Genomic DNA, 12,452 nt, shown 5'->3' with positions numbered 1-12,452 from the left:
ACCCCAAGCAGCACTACAGGCTGGGGACAGTGTGACTGGAGAGCAGCCAGGCAGAGAGGGACCTGGGAGTACTGGGAGAGAGGAGCTGAAGCTGAGGCAGCAGTGCCCAGGTGGGCAGCAGAGCCAATGGCATCCTGGGCTGGCTCAGGAGCAGTGTGGGCAGCAGGACAAGGGAGGTTCTTGTGCCCCTGTGCTCAGCACTGCTCAGGCCACCCCTGGAGTGCTGTGTCCAGTTCTGGGCTCCTCCTTTGCAGAGAGATGCTGAGGTGCTGGAAGGTGTTTGGAGCAGGGCAGCAAGGCTGGTGAGGGGCCTGGAGCAGAGCCCTGTGAGGAGAGGCTGAGGGAGCTGGGGACAAGCACTGGAATAAGAAGAGAAGGTGATCTGCTGTCTTTTACAAGGTCCCAGAGCTTCTCTGAAGCTATCTGTGATGCCCAAAGCAGTTATCAGGCACTGCACACTCAGTCTGCCTCCGAAAGCAGGTTGGGCTGGCCCAGAGGAAGGGACTGAGACGTCACTTGGCTCTGGCTCCCCCAGATAAGCTGGGCTGGGGCAGGAGAAATGGGAACCAGACAAAGAAAAACAAACCTCTTCCTGCAGCCAGTTGGGAGCTTCCCCAGGTTCTAGAGCTCTCTTTGGAGCTTCCACTCCCCAGCTCTCTGCTCCCTGCAGGAAAGCTAAGTCCTGCTTTGCTCGGTCAGCTCTCCGCTGTCCTCAACTATTCCTTCAGCCTGAAGCCTCAGCTGCAGGCTGCTTCACCCAGGAGGTAACTTAGCTCCCAAGAGATACCAAGGCCCTAGAGCAAAAAACAGCACTTGTGGAGCTCTGCAAGAGGTGAGGTGGGCTTCAGCTCCTCCAACAGCTGCTCACAGGGTGAGGGAAGCATGCTAGAAACATCAAATGGTTTAGGGGCTGGCAAGGGCCTTAAATCATCGAGTTCCAAATCCACCTGCTACACCTAGGGACACCTTCCACTAAGCCAGCTTGCTCAAGGCCTCATCCAAGCTGCCCTTCAACACCTCAGCACCTGGGGAAGGGCCTGGAGCACAGCCCTGTGAGGAGAGGCTGAGGGAGCTGGAGGTGTTTAGAGTGGAGGAGGCTCAGGGCAGAGCTCATTGCTGTTTACAACTCCCTGCAGGGAGGCTGTAGCCAGGTGGGGTTGGGCTCTGCTGCCAGGCAAGCAGCAACAGAAGAAGGGGACACAGCCACAAGCTGTGCCAGGGCAGGTCTAGGCTGGATGTTGTTACGAAGTTGTTGTCAGAGAGAGTGATTGGCATTGGAATGGGCTGCCCAGGGAGGTGGTGGAGTCACTGTCCCTGGAGGTGTTGAAGCCAAGCCTGGCTGGGGCACTTAGTGCCATGGTCTGGTTGATTGGGCAGGGCTGGGTGCTAGGTTGGACTGGCTGAGCTTGGAGCTCTCTTCCAGCCTGGCTGATTCTATGACCTCCAGGGAGGGGGCACCCACAGCCTCTCTGGGCAGCCCTGTTCCAGTGTCTCACCACCCTCTCTGGAAAGAACTTCTTCCTAATCTGCAGTCTAATTCTCCTTCCTTCCAACTCAAAGCCACCCTCACGTCCCACTGCTACAAGCCACTGTCAAAAGTCCCTCTCCAGCTTTCTTGTAGGCACCTAGCAGCTCTGATGAATCAAGAACAAGGCAGTTACAACACACCAGGTGTAAGCAAGCTACTGAGAGGAAGCTGCTGGACTAAAGGGAAGACACCAAATGCAACATCAGAAGCAATGAAGCAAGAGTTGGGGCTCTGCAGCCTGGAGAAGAGAAGACCTTAGAGTGGCCTTCCAGTAACTGAAGGGGGCTACGGAAAGGCTGGGGAGGGACTCTTGACAAGGTCTTGTCATGACAGGAGGAGGAGGAGGAATGGGTTTAAACTGGCAGAGGGAAGGTTGAAACTGGATGTTAGGAAGCAGTTCTTTACAGTGAGGGTGGTGAGACACTGGCACAGGTTGAGGGTGGTGAGACACTGGCACAGGTTGCCCAGGGAGGTTGTGGCTGCTTCCTCCCTGGAGACGTTTAAGGCCAGGTTGGATGAAGCCTTAAGCAACCTGCTCTAGTGGGAGGTGTCCCTGCCTACAGTGGGGAGCTGAAGCTGGATGATCCTTGAGGTCCCTTCCAACCTAGACCATTCTATGATTCTAGGACAGCAAATAACTCATCCATCTCCAGCAGGTTTATAGCAGGTGTCAGAGCTGACTCAAGAGGAAGGAGAAATAGGTTGGCATAGCTGCAGCAGTCACTCAGCTGCCTGCACATTGCTGTGGTTCAGCTGAGGTTCTGACAGGGGGGCAAAGAAATCCAGCAAGGTAAAGGATGGTATAAAAACGATGTCTCTCCTTCCCAGAAGGCACAGCTCAACATTTGGAACACTACAGATCATTCCTCACACCAGAGAGATCTTAAATAGAAGGCACTCAGAGCATAAGAGTCTATTTTAAGAGGGCAGCCAACACTTACCAACTCCAAATCAGGATGTTGATGTTGGAAGGGGACTCATCTTGTCCAGCTCACAGAGTCAAGGTCTCACATCAGCTCTCCCCAAGCAGTTTTTTACAGTTCTTTGAGCCCTCTCTGGTGGCTTGGCCACAAGCACACCCTTCTGAGGGAGAGGCACTGACTCAACAGTACTTATTTCATGAGATGGAAGGCAGATGTTGGACCTCCACGCATCTGCTCCACTTTTTCAAGCAGCATTGGCTGGTTTAGCAACAGGCTTAAGTGGTTGGAATGAAGTTAGGCACCAGAAAACATCCAAGTTGGATCATCAGTAGCCAAGGATAACAATAGGATGATAGAATCATAATGGTTTGAGTTGGAAGGAACCTTAAAGATCATCTAGTTTCAACCCCTCTGCAATGGGCAAGGACACCTCTTGAACATCTCCAGGTACAGTGACTCCACCACCTCCCTGGGCAGCCCACTCCAATGCCAATCACTCTCTCTGACAACAACTTCCTCCTAACATCCAGCCTGGACCTGCCCTGGCACAACTTGAGACATCTTAATGTGATGTCATTAACTCAGATCTCCTACAAAGGCACATGAGCTGCTAATGATCTGCACCCCTGCTAAGGTGATGGTATTGCAAGCACAGCAAACAGTAAAACATATTAGCAAAGGCAGTGTTGGAAAGAACACAAAATCACACTTCCAGCTCCTGCTCTTTCACCTAAAAGACCAAACTTGCTGTCTGCTTGGCATATGATAGCTGCAAGTCTGTGTTAAAAGCACTCTGCAGACTTCAAGTAACTTGTCCTGAGGGTTGGTGCAGCTTCAGCTGCCACAATGGTACAAGCAGTAACATCTGTAGAAACACCAGCAGGATTTGGAGGAAATGATTATTGGTTACCTATAGATGGGGATTTGAAGGGGTATTTATCAGGAAGGTCGACTCTAACTTTCCATACTCCACCTTCATATGGTGCTGCAAGGAAAGAAATGCAGATGTTAGACACTTCTTCACTCAGGAGAAAAGAAAACAGGAGGACAACACATCTTTGGAAGAACCACCTGGCTCTATCAGGGGGGAAAGATTTCACATCAAACCTCTTCTGCTGCCTGACAAGAAATAGATGATTTTAAACTGATACTGCAGACCTCAGCACAGAGACACAAGAGCCTTGCTCAAAACTTTAGAGTAATCCACCTCAGCATGGCTTAGGATGGAAGGGACCTTAGAGGTCATCTACTCCAACCCCTCTACCAAAGGCAGAGGTGCCTTTCAACTAGACTTGGCTGCTCAAGTTGCTCACACATCTCCAGGGAGGGGACTTACCTTCAGAGATGTTACTAAATTAAGACACTTGTGACCTAGCCACTAGAAAACACTGTTTAAGCTAGAAACTCCACCAAAAAGCTTTAGCTGACTGACACAAAACTTGTGAGTCAGGTTTAGAAGAGTTTGGGATCAATACTGAAGGCTTTGTTGGCCAAGGGTAGAATCCAGCTCTACTCAGCTCCAAGGGAGGTGGTTCCTCTGCTCACAGTTCTAATTTCTCCCCCACCCTTGAGGGAGCAGCCTTCAAAAACCACTGCCCTTTGATTTCTTACTCCTACTTGGGCTTGCTCATCTCTTTTTTGCTCCACTCCAGAAGAATGTGTCACTTCTCTGGTCCCCACCATGAGCCATGAGGTTGCTTTTACAGCAGAAGGGTTGGGTCAGATACTTACTTCCTTGTGGTCCATAAAACTTGACAACGAATTCATTGAGTCCTCCTAGGATTGTGACCTCGTGTTTGCTCTCAATACTGACACAGCAAGTCAGGGAAAACATTGAGTGCAAGGAACCAAAATCTTTTGACTCAGGTCTGGGTAGCTTGCTAGAATCTTGGCAAACCAAAGAGCTTAACCCCAAACATTCAAAGCATCCCACAACCTGCAGCTGAAGAGTCCTGACACATCTAAGTCATGGTGACAAAAGGAGACAGCTTCAAGTTGCACCAGGGGTAAGTTGAGGTTGGATATTAAAAGTTCTTCACTAAAGATGTTCTGAAACAGACTGCAAGGAGGTGGTGGTGGAATCTCCATCCTTGAGGGTGTTCCAAAGCTGCAGAGATGTGGTGCTGAGGGATGTGGTTTAATGCCAGGACTCAGGGGAGTCAGAGATGGACTTGATGATCTTCAAGGTCTTTTCCAACAAAAAGGCTCCTGTGATTCTCAGGGACCACAGCACCACAACGATGGTAGCAAAAGTCAGTTCTACAGGCTGAAGTATCCCTCCTGCTGCACTGAGCTATCCTGAGATTGAACCACAGAATCATTTCAGTTGGAAAAAAACCCACCTCTAAGTGGAGTCCAACCATTTGCTAACTCTACCAAGGCTGGTACTGAACCAGGTCCCTCAGCACCACATCTCTGTGGCTTTGAAACCCCATCAGGGATAGGGATTCAACCACCTCTCCAAGGGAGCCTGTTTCACTGTTGAGAACCCTTTCTGTGAAGAAGTTTCTTTTGATGTTCATCCTAAACCCCCCTGACACAACTTGAGGCCATTTCCTCTTGTCTTATAGAATCATAGAATCAGCCAGGTTGGAAGAGACCTCCAAGCTCAGCCAACCCAACCTAGCACCCAGCCCTGGCCAAACAACCAGCCCATAGAATCATATCATAGAATCAACCAGGTTGGAAGAGACCTCCAAGATCATCCAGTCCAACCTAGCACCCAGCCCTAACCAATCAACTAGACCATGGCACTAAGTGCCTCATCCAGTCTTTTCTTGAAGACCCCCAGGGACAGTGCCCCCACCACCTCCCTGGGCAGCCCATTCCAATGCCAATCACTCTCTCTGACAACAACTTCCTAACAACATCCAGCCTGGACCTGTCCTGGCACAGCTTGAGACTATGTCCCCTTCTTCTGTTGCTGGTTGCCTGGCAGCAGAGCCCAACCCCACCTGGCTACAGCCTCCCTGCAGGCAGCTGCAGGCAGCAGTGAGCTCTGCCCTGAGCCTCCTCTGCTGCAGGCTGCACCCCCCCAGCTCCCTCAGCCTCTCCTCACAGGGCTCTGCTCCAGGCCCCTCCCCAGCCTTGCTGCCCTTCTCCAAACACCTTCCAGCACCTCAACATCTCTCTGCAATGGAGGAGCCCAGAACTGGACACAGCACTCCAGGGGTGGCCTGAGCAGTGCTGAGCACAGGGGCACAAGAACCTCCCTTGTCCTGCTGCCCACACTGCTCCTGAGCCAGCCCAGGATGCCATTGGCTCTGCTGCCCACCTGGGCACTGCTGCCTCAGCTTCAGCCTACACTCATTATCACTCATTCCCAGTGAGAAGACAGACACCTGATGCTTCTTTTCCCCCCAGAGCTGCTTAGTCTTGTCCATCTACTTCTGCACATTGACTTAAGAAAAGACCAGGACCTTTTCAGCAACATATCTGGGCTGTGGAGGGGAGAGAAAACTCCAGCAGCAACTCCAAAGCCTCATCAGACAGACACAAATCCCTTGGGGCAGCTTGGAGGCGAGACCATGATGTAAAGCAAGCGTGCTGCAACCTCCAGTGCTCAGAAGATGAGCCACAAAACAAGGTCCTCACTGCCAACAGCTTACATGAGATGCTTACTCCTCTGCTTAGATGAGAGAAGCAGAACTCACCCCAGTCCCTACTCTGATGAATTCAATTCTTGGCTGCCTTCAGGTGCTGTCAGATGGCCTCCCACATCGCCCATGCAAATTACCCCAATCTCATGTTAATTCCACTTGCAGGGCCAAAAATCCCCCATCAAAACCAATCCCCTTGTTGTCTTCAGAGGGCTGGCTGAAGGCTGAGACTGCCACACTGCTAAAAGAACAACTCTGCTTCCCCACACTGAAAGGGGAAGAATGAGAGCCAAGGAGGGAGGGGAAGAGAGGGAGGGAGGGGAAGGGAGGGGAGGGAAGAGAAGAGAGGGAGGGGAAGGGAGGGGAGGGAAGAGAAGAGAGGGAGGGGAAGGGAGGGGAGGGAAGAGAAGAGAGGGAGGGGAAGGGAGGGGAGGGGAGGGGAGGGAAGAGAAGAGAAAAGAGGGAGGGGAAGGGAGGGGAGGGGAGGGAAGAGAAGAGAGGGAGGGGAAGGGAGGGGAGGGGAGGGAAGAGAAGAGAAAAGAGGGAGGGGAAGGGAGGGGAGGGGAGGGAAGAGAAGAGAGGGAGGGGAAGGGAGGGGAGGGGAGAGAAGAGAGGGAGGGGAAGGGAGGGGAGGGGAGAGAAGAGAGGGAGGGGAAGGGAGGGGAGGGAAGAGAAGAGAGGGAGGGGAAGGGAAGCCTGCTGAAGAATTTGGCCACAGATCAGGGTTAAGGGATTGTGAATAATATCCTGCAGCAATTAGCCTTAATCAATAATTTCTGTATGAATTATGAGAGAAATATCAAGGAGAAAAAAGGGGGGAAAAAAGGCAGGAGAAAAATTCCACAGGTTTATTCCTACCTCAACTCCAGGCTGCTCCAGCTCTGCACCACAGAGAATGTCCCCGTTTGAGGGACAAGGGCAATGGCTCAGAATATCTAATGAAAGATCCTCACTATCCCAGCAGCCAACTTGGCAGAAGATGCTCAGGCTACGAGGAACTAGAGCCAGCTTCTCCTTTTACAACCAACACTGCTTCTCTCTGTGCCTTAAAAGCAGAGAACCTTTTTGGATCCAAATTCACCCAGATCATCACTTTGAAGAGGCAATGCAGACTCCTCACACCTTCATGGTGTGGAGCAAACAGGTACCCATGTGTCTGGGTGCCCTGACTTAAACTCTCCTGACCCACCAGGAACATAAGCTGCCTGGTTTCTACTAGCAGGACCAAGTAACTCTCAGGTCAGACCTAGCCCTGATCTCCCATTATGATCCAGGAAGTCTACTTAAGGTGCATCACAAACTGCTTTAAGAGGCTCCTGTAACCCAGAAGTGACAATGCTCAGTGGGTAAGGAACTGGTTGGATGATTGCATCCAAAGGGTCTGCAGCTCAGTGTCAGGATGGAGATGGGTGACAAGTGGAGTCCCTCAAGGGTCTGCACTGGGGCCAGTGCTGCTCAATATTCATCTCCATCACTGATACAGAGAATCATAGAATCAACCAGGTTGGAAGAGCAAGACTGAATGCATCCTCAAGAGGTCTGTTGATAAGTCAGAAGGATGTGATGCCATCCAGAGGGAGGTGAACAGGCTGGAGAAGTGGGCTCAGGAGAAACTTATGAGGTTCAACAAGGCAAAGTGTAAGGTCCTGCAGCTAGACTGGGGCAATCCTAGATACCAATCCAGGCTGGGTGATGATGAAATTGAGAGCAGCCCTGCAGAAAATGATGTGGGGGTGCTGGTGGATGAGAAGCTGGACATGAGTCAGCAACAGGCACTTGTGGTCCAGAAGACCAAAAGCAGCCTGGGCCCATTCCAAAGCAGTGTGGCAATCCTGCCACTCTGCTCAGACCTCACCTGCAATGCTACATCTAGCTCTGGGGCACCCAACACAAGATGGACATGGACCTGCTGGAGCAGATTCAGAAGAGGGCTGCAAAGATGATCAGAGGCTGCAGCACCTCTCCAACAAAGACAGCCTGGGAGAGTTGGAATTCTTCAGACTAGAGAAGAGAGACCTTATGGCTGCATTTCAAGAGCTGAGTAGGACCTATGGGAGGGCTGGAGTGAGACTTGTTTAAAAGGGCTGGCAGTGATAGGACAATGGTTTGAAACTAGAGCAGGGTAGATTTATGCTGGGTATAAGGAGGAAGTTCTCCACCATGAGAGGGAGGCAATGCTGAAACAGGTTGCCCAGAGCTGTGGTGGTCCCATCTCTGAAGACACAGAAGGTCAAAATTGGTGGGGTCCTGAGCAAACTGATCTAGTTGGAGATGTTTCTGCTCACTGAAGGGGGTGTTGGACAAGATGACCCTTTGAGGATCCCTTCCAACCTGATGCATTCTATTATTCTGTGAATTCCATCCCCAAAGTCTGCCCATCCACTCCCAGGCAGGAGATCCAAATCCCATCTGCATGGCCCATGAGGATTTATTAGTTTCTCCAGTACCATGACTGCCAGATTAGATGGAGCTTTCCCACAGTGCCAGCTCCAAAAGAGTCTGGACACAATAAACTTCTTCCCCTCGTTCCTCATGGGGAGGGAGGAAAGTTTATAGTGGTTTGTTTTGGCTCAGAAGTCTTCCTGGTTCAGCAGAAGCTGCTGAAGCTGCCCTGGAGTTAAATGACAAACTGTTTGCTGCACCAGGCAGCAACCCAAGAGCAGCTTGCCACAGACAGACTGACACCTTCCTGCCCCAAATACAAGAGACTTCCCTTCTAAAAGCCTCATCTCAAGAGGTTTGTGAAGCAGAGCTTCACAACCCAGTGTCAGAGTTTGCTTCAGATCTGTCTGTGAAGGGCCACTTGCCACCAGATCTCCTCCTGATGTGGAGTTTTGCACACATGCTTGGCTGAGATGGAGGTCCTTGGAGAACATACTCACTGATGTCAGCTGGGGAGGGGTCTGGAGAACAAGTCTGGGGAGCACCAGCTGAGGGAATTGGGATGATTTAGTTTGGAGAAGAGGAGGCTGAGGAGAGAACTCGCTGCATGCTGCAAGTCCCTGAAAGGAGGTTGGAGTGAGGTAAGAGTTGATCTCTTTCTCCCTAGTATCAGGTGATGGAACAAGAGAAAATGGCCTCAAAATGGGTCAGGGGAAGTTTAAGCTGGATATTAGGGAAACTTTCTATACTGGAAGAGTGGTCAGGCCTTGGAGCAGGTTGCCCAGGGAGGTGGTGGAGTCACTGACCTTGGAGATGTCCAAGAAATGTGTGGCCATGGCACTTTGGGACAGTGTTTAATGGCCATGGTGGTCTTAGGTGCATGGTTGGACTCTATCTTAGAGATCTTTTCCAACCCAAACAATTCTATGGTTTAATGGATCCCTAACTCCAGGTTCAGAAACAGGCTCCTGCACAACCCCACCAGGTTTGATGATGCCCAAGAGTGAAACATTTAATACTGAAGCACATTAACACTTGGAGCAGCAGCACAGATCAGGTTTAACACAAATGGTTTCACTTAGGGCTAAATCAAACACCACTTAATAAAAAGCAGCTCTCCTAAGGTTGATCTTCAGAGAGAGCTCCTGAGCAGCTGCAGCTCCTTGACTCTGATAGTTAATACCAACCAGAAATTAAAGTAGAGCTTTCATTTCAGACTCAGCCCTAGATCAAAAACGTACCAGTAAGCACCAGAAGGCTGTTTCCATTGCTGTCCCTGTTGTGGCAAGCACCTAAAATCCCTACAAAGAAACCAGCAAGTGAGTTGGGTTCACCCATGGGATACCACCTACTGGGGCCCAGACCCATCCACACTGTTAATGGGATGTGGTGCTAGGCTGGGCAGGCTGCCCAGCATCACAATGGCCAGGTGGGTTTGGAAGCTCTCCAGAGGAGGAGTCCCCACATCCTCTCTGGGCAGCCTGCTCTGGGCCTCCACTACCCTCACACCAAAGCAGCTTCTCCTGATGGGACCTCCTGGGTTCCTTGCCCTGTCACTGGGCAACACTGACAGAGTCTGGCTCCATCCTACCTTTTAGCTCCTGCTGAGCATTGAGCAGATCCCCTCTCAGGCTGCTCTTCTCCAGGCTCTACAGCCCCAGGGCTCTCAGCCTTTCCTCCTCACAGAGATGTTCCAGGCCTCTCAGCATCTTTGGAGCCTCCACTGGACTCTCTCCTTTAGTTCCCTGTCTCTCTTGAATTACAGAGCTCAGTACTGGTCCAAGGATTCCAGCTGCAGCCTCGCTTAGGCAGAGCAGAGGGGAAGGAGAACCTCTGGACCTCAAACACGCAGTCAGCATGTATGGAGAAGGCCACAAGCCCCTCACTTCAGTCTGCTCTTGTCTGGACCAATTCCTCTCTGTCACTGCAGCCTTCTCTTCCTGCACAGATGAATAATGAATGAGCAAGCAACGCATAAAGGCTTTGACATGATTCTGGTGGCAATCAACTGGCTCGTACTGGTAGAGCCTTGTTTCCACAGCAGGGTAACACAGCTGCACCAGGTGTAGAGAGGGTCAAGATGAAGAGCTGCAAAACCAGCCTGTAACACATCACACATGCTAAGACGTTGAACAGAAAGCCCCTTTCAAGGCTCTCAGCTTGCTCCTACTACTGCAGCTGACTTCTGGCCTCGCTGCTCTCATCTCTTTACCATCTCACTGCACTAATTTGACTTTGTGACAAATAGAGCTGGTGGAAAAGTCAAGAGAGAACAAAATCCAAAGGACAAGGCAGGTTTCTAAGCAATGAGAAGTTCAAAAGCTTTACTCTAAGAGCACAGAAAGCAGAAGGGAGTCTTGAGGACCTGCGGGGGCGGGGGGGGAATATTATCTTTGTCCCAAGACTATTAAAGACAATTTAAATGGCAGCAAGAGTCAAAAATATTTAGCTGGTGATATGGAAAGCAAGCTTATTTCCAAATGTCAGCTCAGGAGGGGTTGCTAAGAGAGAGCCAGAAGGGAATTCCTCCCTGCAGCTGATTACAGACTACCCCAACAACGCCTGCAAAGTGCCAGGGGCGCCAAGGGCCAGCGGTGCGGCGGATTAGCACGACAGCAACATCCACAGCCCCCCTGTCAACATCAAGGCTCTTTTGTGCAGGGTTCAGCTTGGAGGAAATCATTTTTTTTTCAGTCAGAATGGGAAGTGATTTAAAGCATTTTGTCCATTCTGCACTGGGACAAAAAAGGAAACTCCAACACCAAACCCACAACAAAACCTTTTGAGTCTGGAGAGCGAGAGGCTGCCCGAGACCAGCAGAGTGAGACTGGTCAGAGAATCACAGAACAGACTGAGTTGGGCCATAAGGAACATCCAGTTCTGACCCTCCCCCTGCTCTATCTCCTACTGGATCAAGCTGCACAAAGCCTCATCCAGCCTGGTTTAAATACTTCCAGGGATAAGGTGTCCACAATCTCTCTGGGCAACCAGTACCAGTGTCTCACTGCCCTGACAGCAGCAACACAGAACTGCTTTGGTTGGAAGAGACCTTTAAGATTGGGGTACTGGAAGGTGTCCAGAGAAGGGTCACAAAGTTGGTGAGGGGCCTGGAACACAAACCCTATGAGGAGAGGCTGAGGGAGCTGGGGGTGTTTAGCCTGGAAAAGAGGAGGCTCAGGGCAGAGCTCATTGCTGCCTGCAGCTGCCTGCAGGGAGGCTGTAGCCAGGTGGGGTTGGGCTCTGCTGCCAGGCAAGCAGCAACAGAACAAGGGGACACAGCCTCAAGCTATGGCAAGGGAGGTCTAGGCTGGATGTCAGGAGGAAGTTGTTGTCAGAGAGAGTGATTGGCATTGGAATGGGCTGCCCAGGGAGGTGGTGGAGTTGCCTTCCCTGGAGATATCACAGTATCACAGCCAAGCCTGGCTGAGGCACTTAGTGCCATGGTCTGGTTGACTGGCCAGGGCTGGGTGCTAGGTTGGGCTGGCTGAGCTTGGAGTCTCTTCCAACCTGCTTGATTCTATGATGTTAGGACACAACTTTACATCCATGTCTCCCCAAACCCCAGATGAACACTGCAGCCAACAGGTGGGTAGGCTGTTTGTGGGGTTGAGTGGCTTTTTTCCTGGCCAATATTTAGCCTGAATGAAAACCAAACAAATCCCCCTCATTAAATTCCCTCAACATTCACAGGTCTAAGCTTGGACAAAGCAATTTTCCAGCTACAAATGTTGCACTGGAAAAGAATTTTGCCATCTTGGATGGCAACTTAGTGCCATGGTCTGGTTGACTGGATAGGGCTGGGTGCTAGGTTGGACTGGCTGAGCTTGGAGCTCTCTTCCAACCTGCTTGATTCTATGATGCACAAGCTGCTGTGAGCTGTGTGGCCCAAAGAGGAACACAAAGCAGAAAGGTGGAATGTGGCAGGTTAAAATAAAGTTGTGTATTTATCTGTGTGCAGATAGGGTTGATGTTCATCACCAGAAAGAAAATCAGAGAACCAATAAGGTTGGAAAAGACAGC

General features: G+C 50.9%; 1 protein-coding gene across 2 annotated transcripts in view; it reads right to left on the bottom strand.

Moving 5' to 3' along the window:
• UBE2H (ubiquitin conjugating enzyme E2 H) overlaps window positions 1–12,452 on the bottom strand; it is a 66,450-nt gene that overhangs the window by 29,380 nt on the left and 24,618 nt on the right. For both annotated transcript variants that reach the window (XM_064142773.1, XM_064142772.1), the window contains exons 2-3: window positions 4,183–4,259; window positions 3,362–3,436 (exon numbers count right to left, since the gene is read on the bottom strand). In XM_064142773.1, the coding sequence (XP_063998843.1) occupies window positions 3,362–3,436; window positions 4,183–4,259 (152 nt within the window). The remainder of the gene's footprint in view (window positions 1–3,361; window positions 3,437–4,182; window positions 4,260–12,452) is intronic.

This window comes from Pogoniulus pusillus, chromosome 4, assembly GCF_015220805.1.
Source record: "Pogoniulus pusillus isolate bPogPus1 chromosome 4, bPogPus1.pri, whole genome shotgun sequence".
Lineage (NCBI taxonomy): Eukaryota > Metazoa > Chordata > Aves > Piciformes > Lybiidae > Pogoniulus > Pogoniulus pusillus.
Note: the sequence above shows the minus strand (reverse complement) of the source record. Positions and strands in the feature narration are given on the sequence as shown.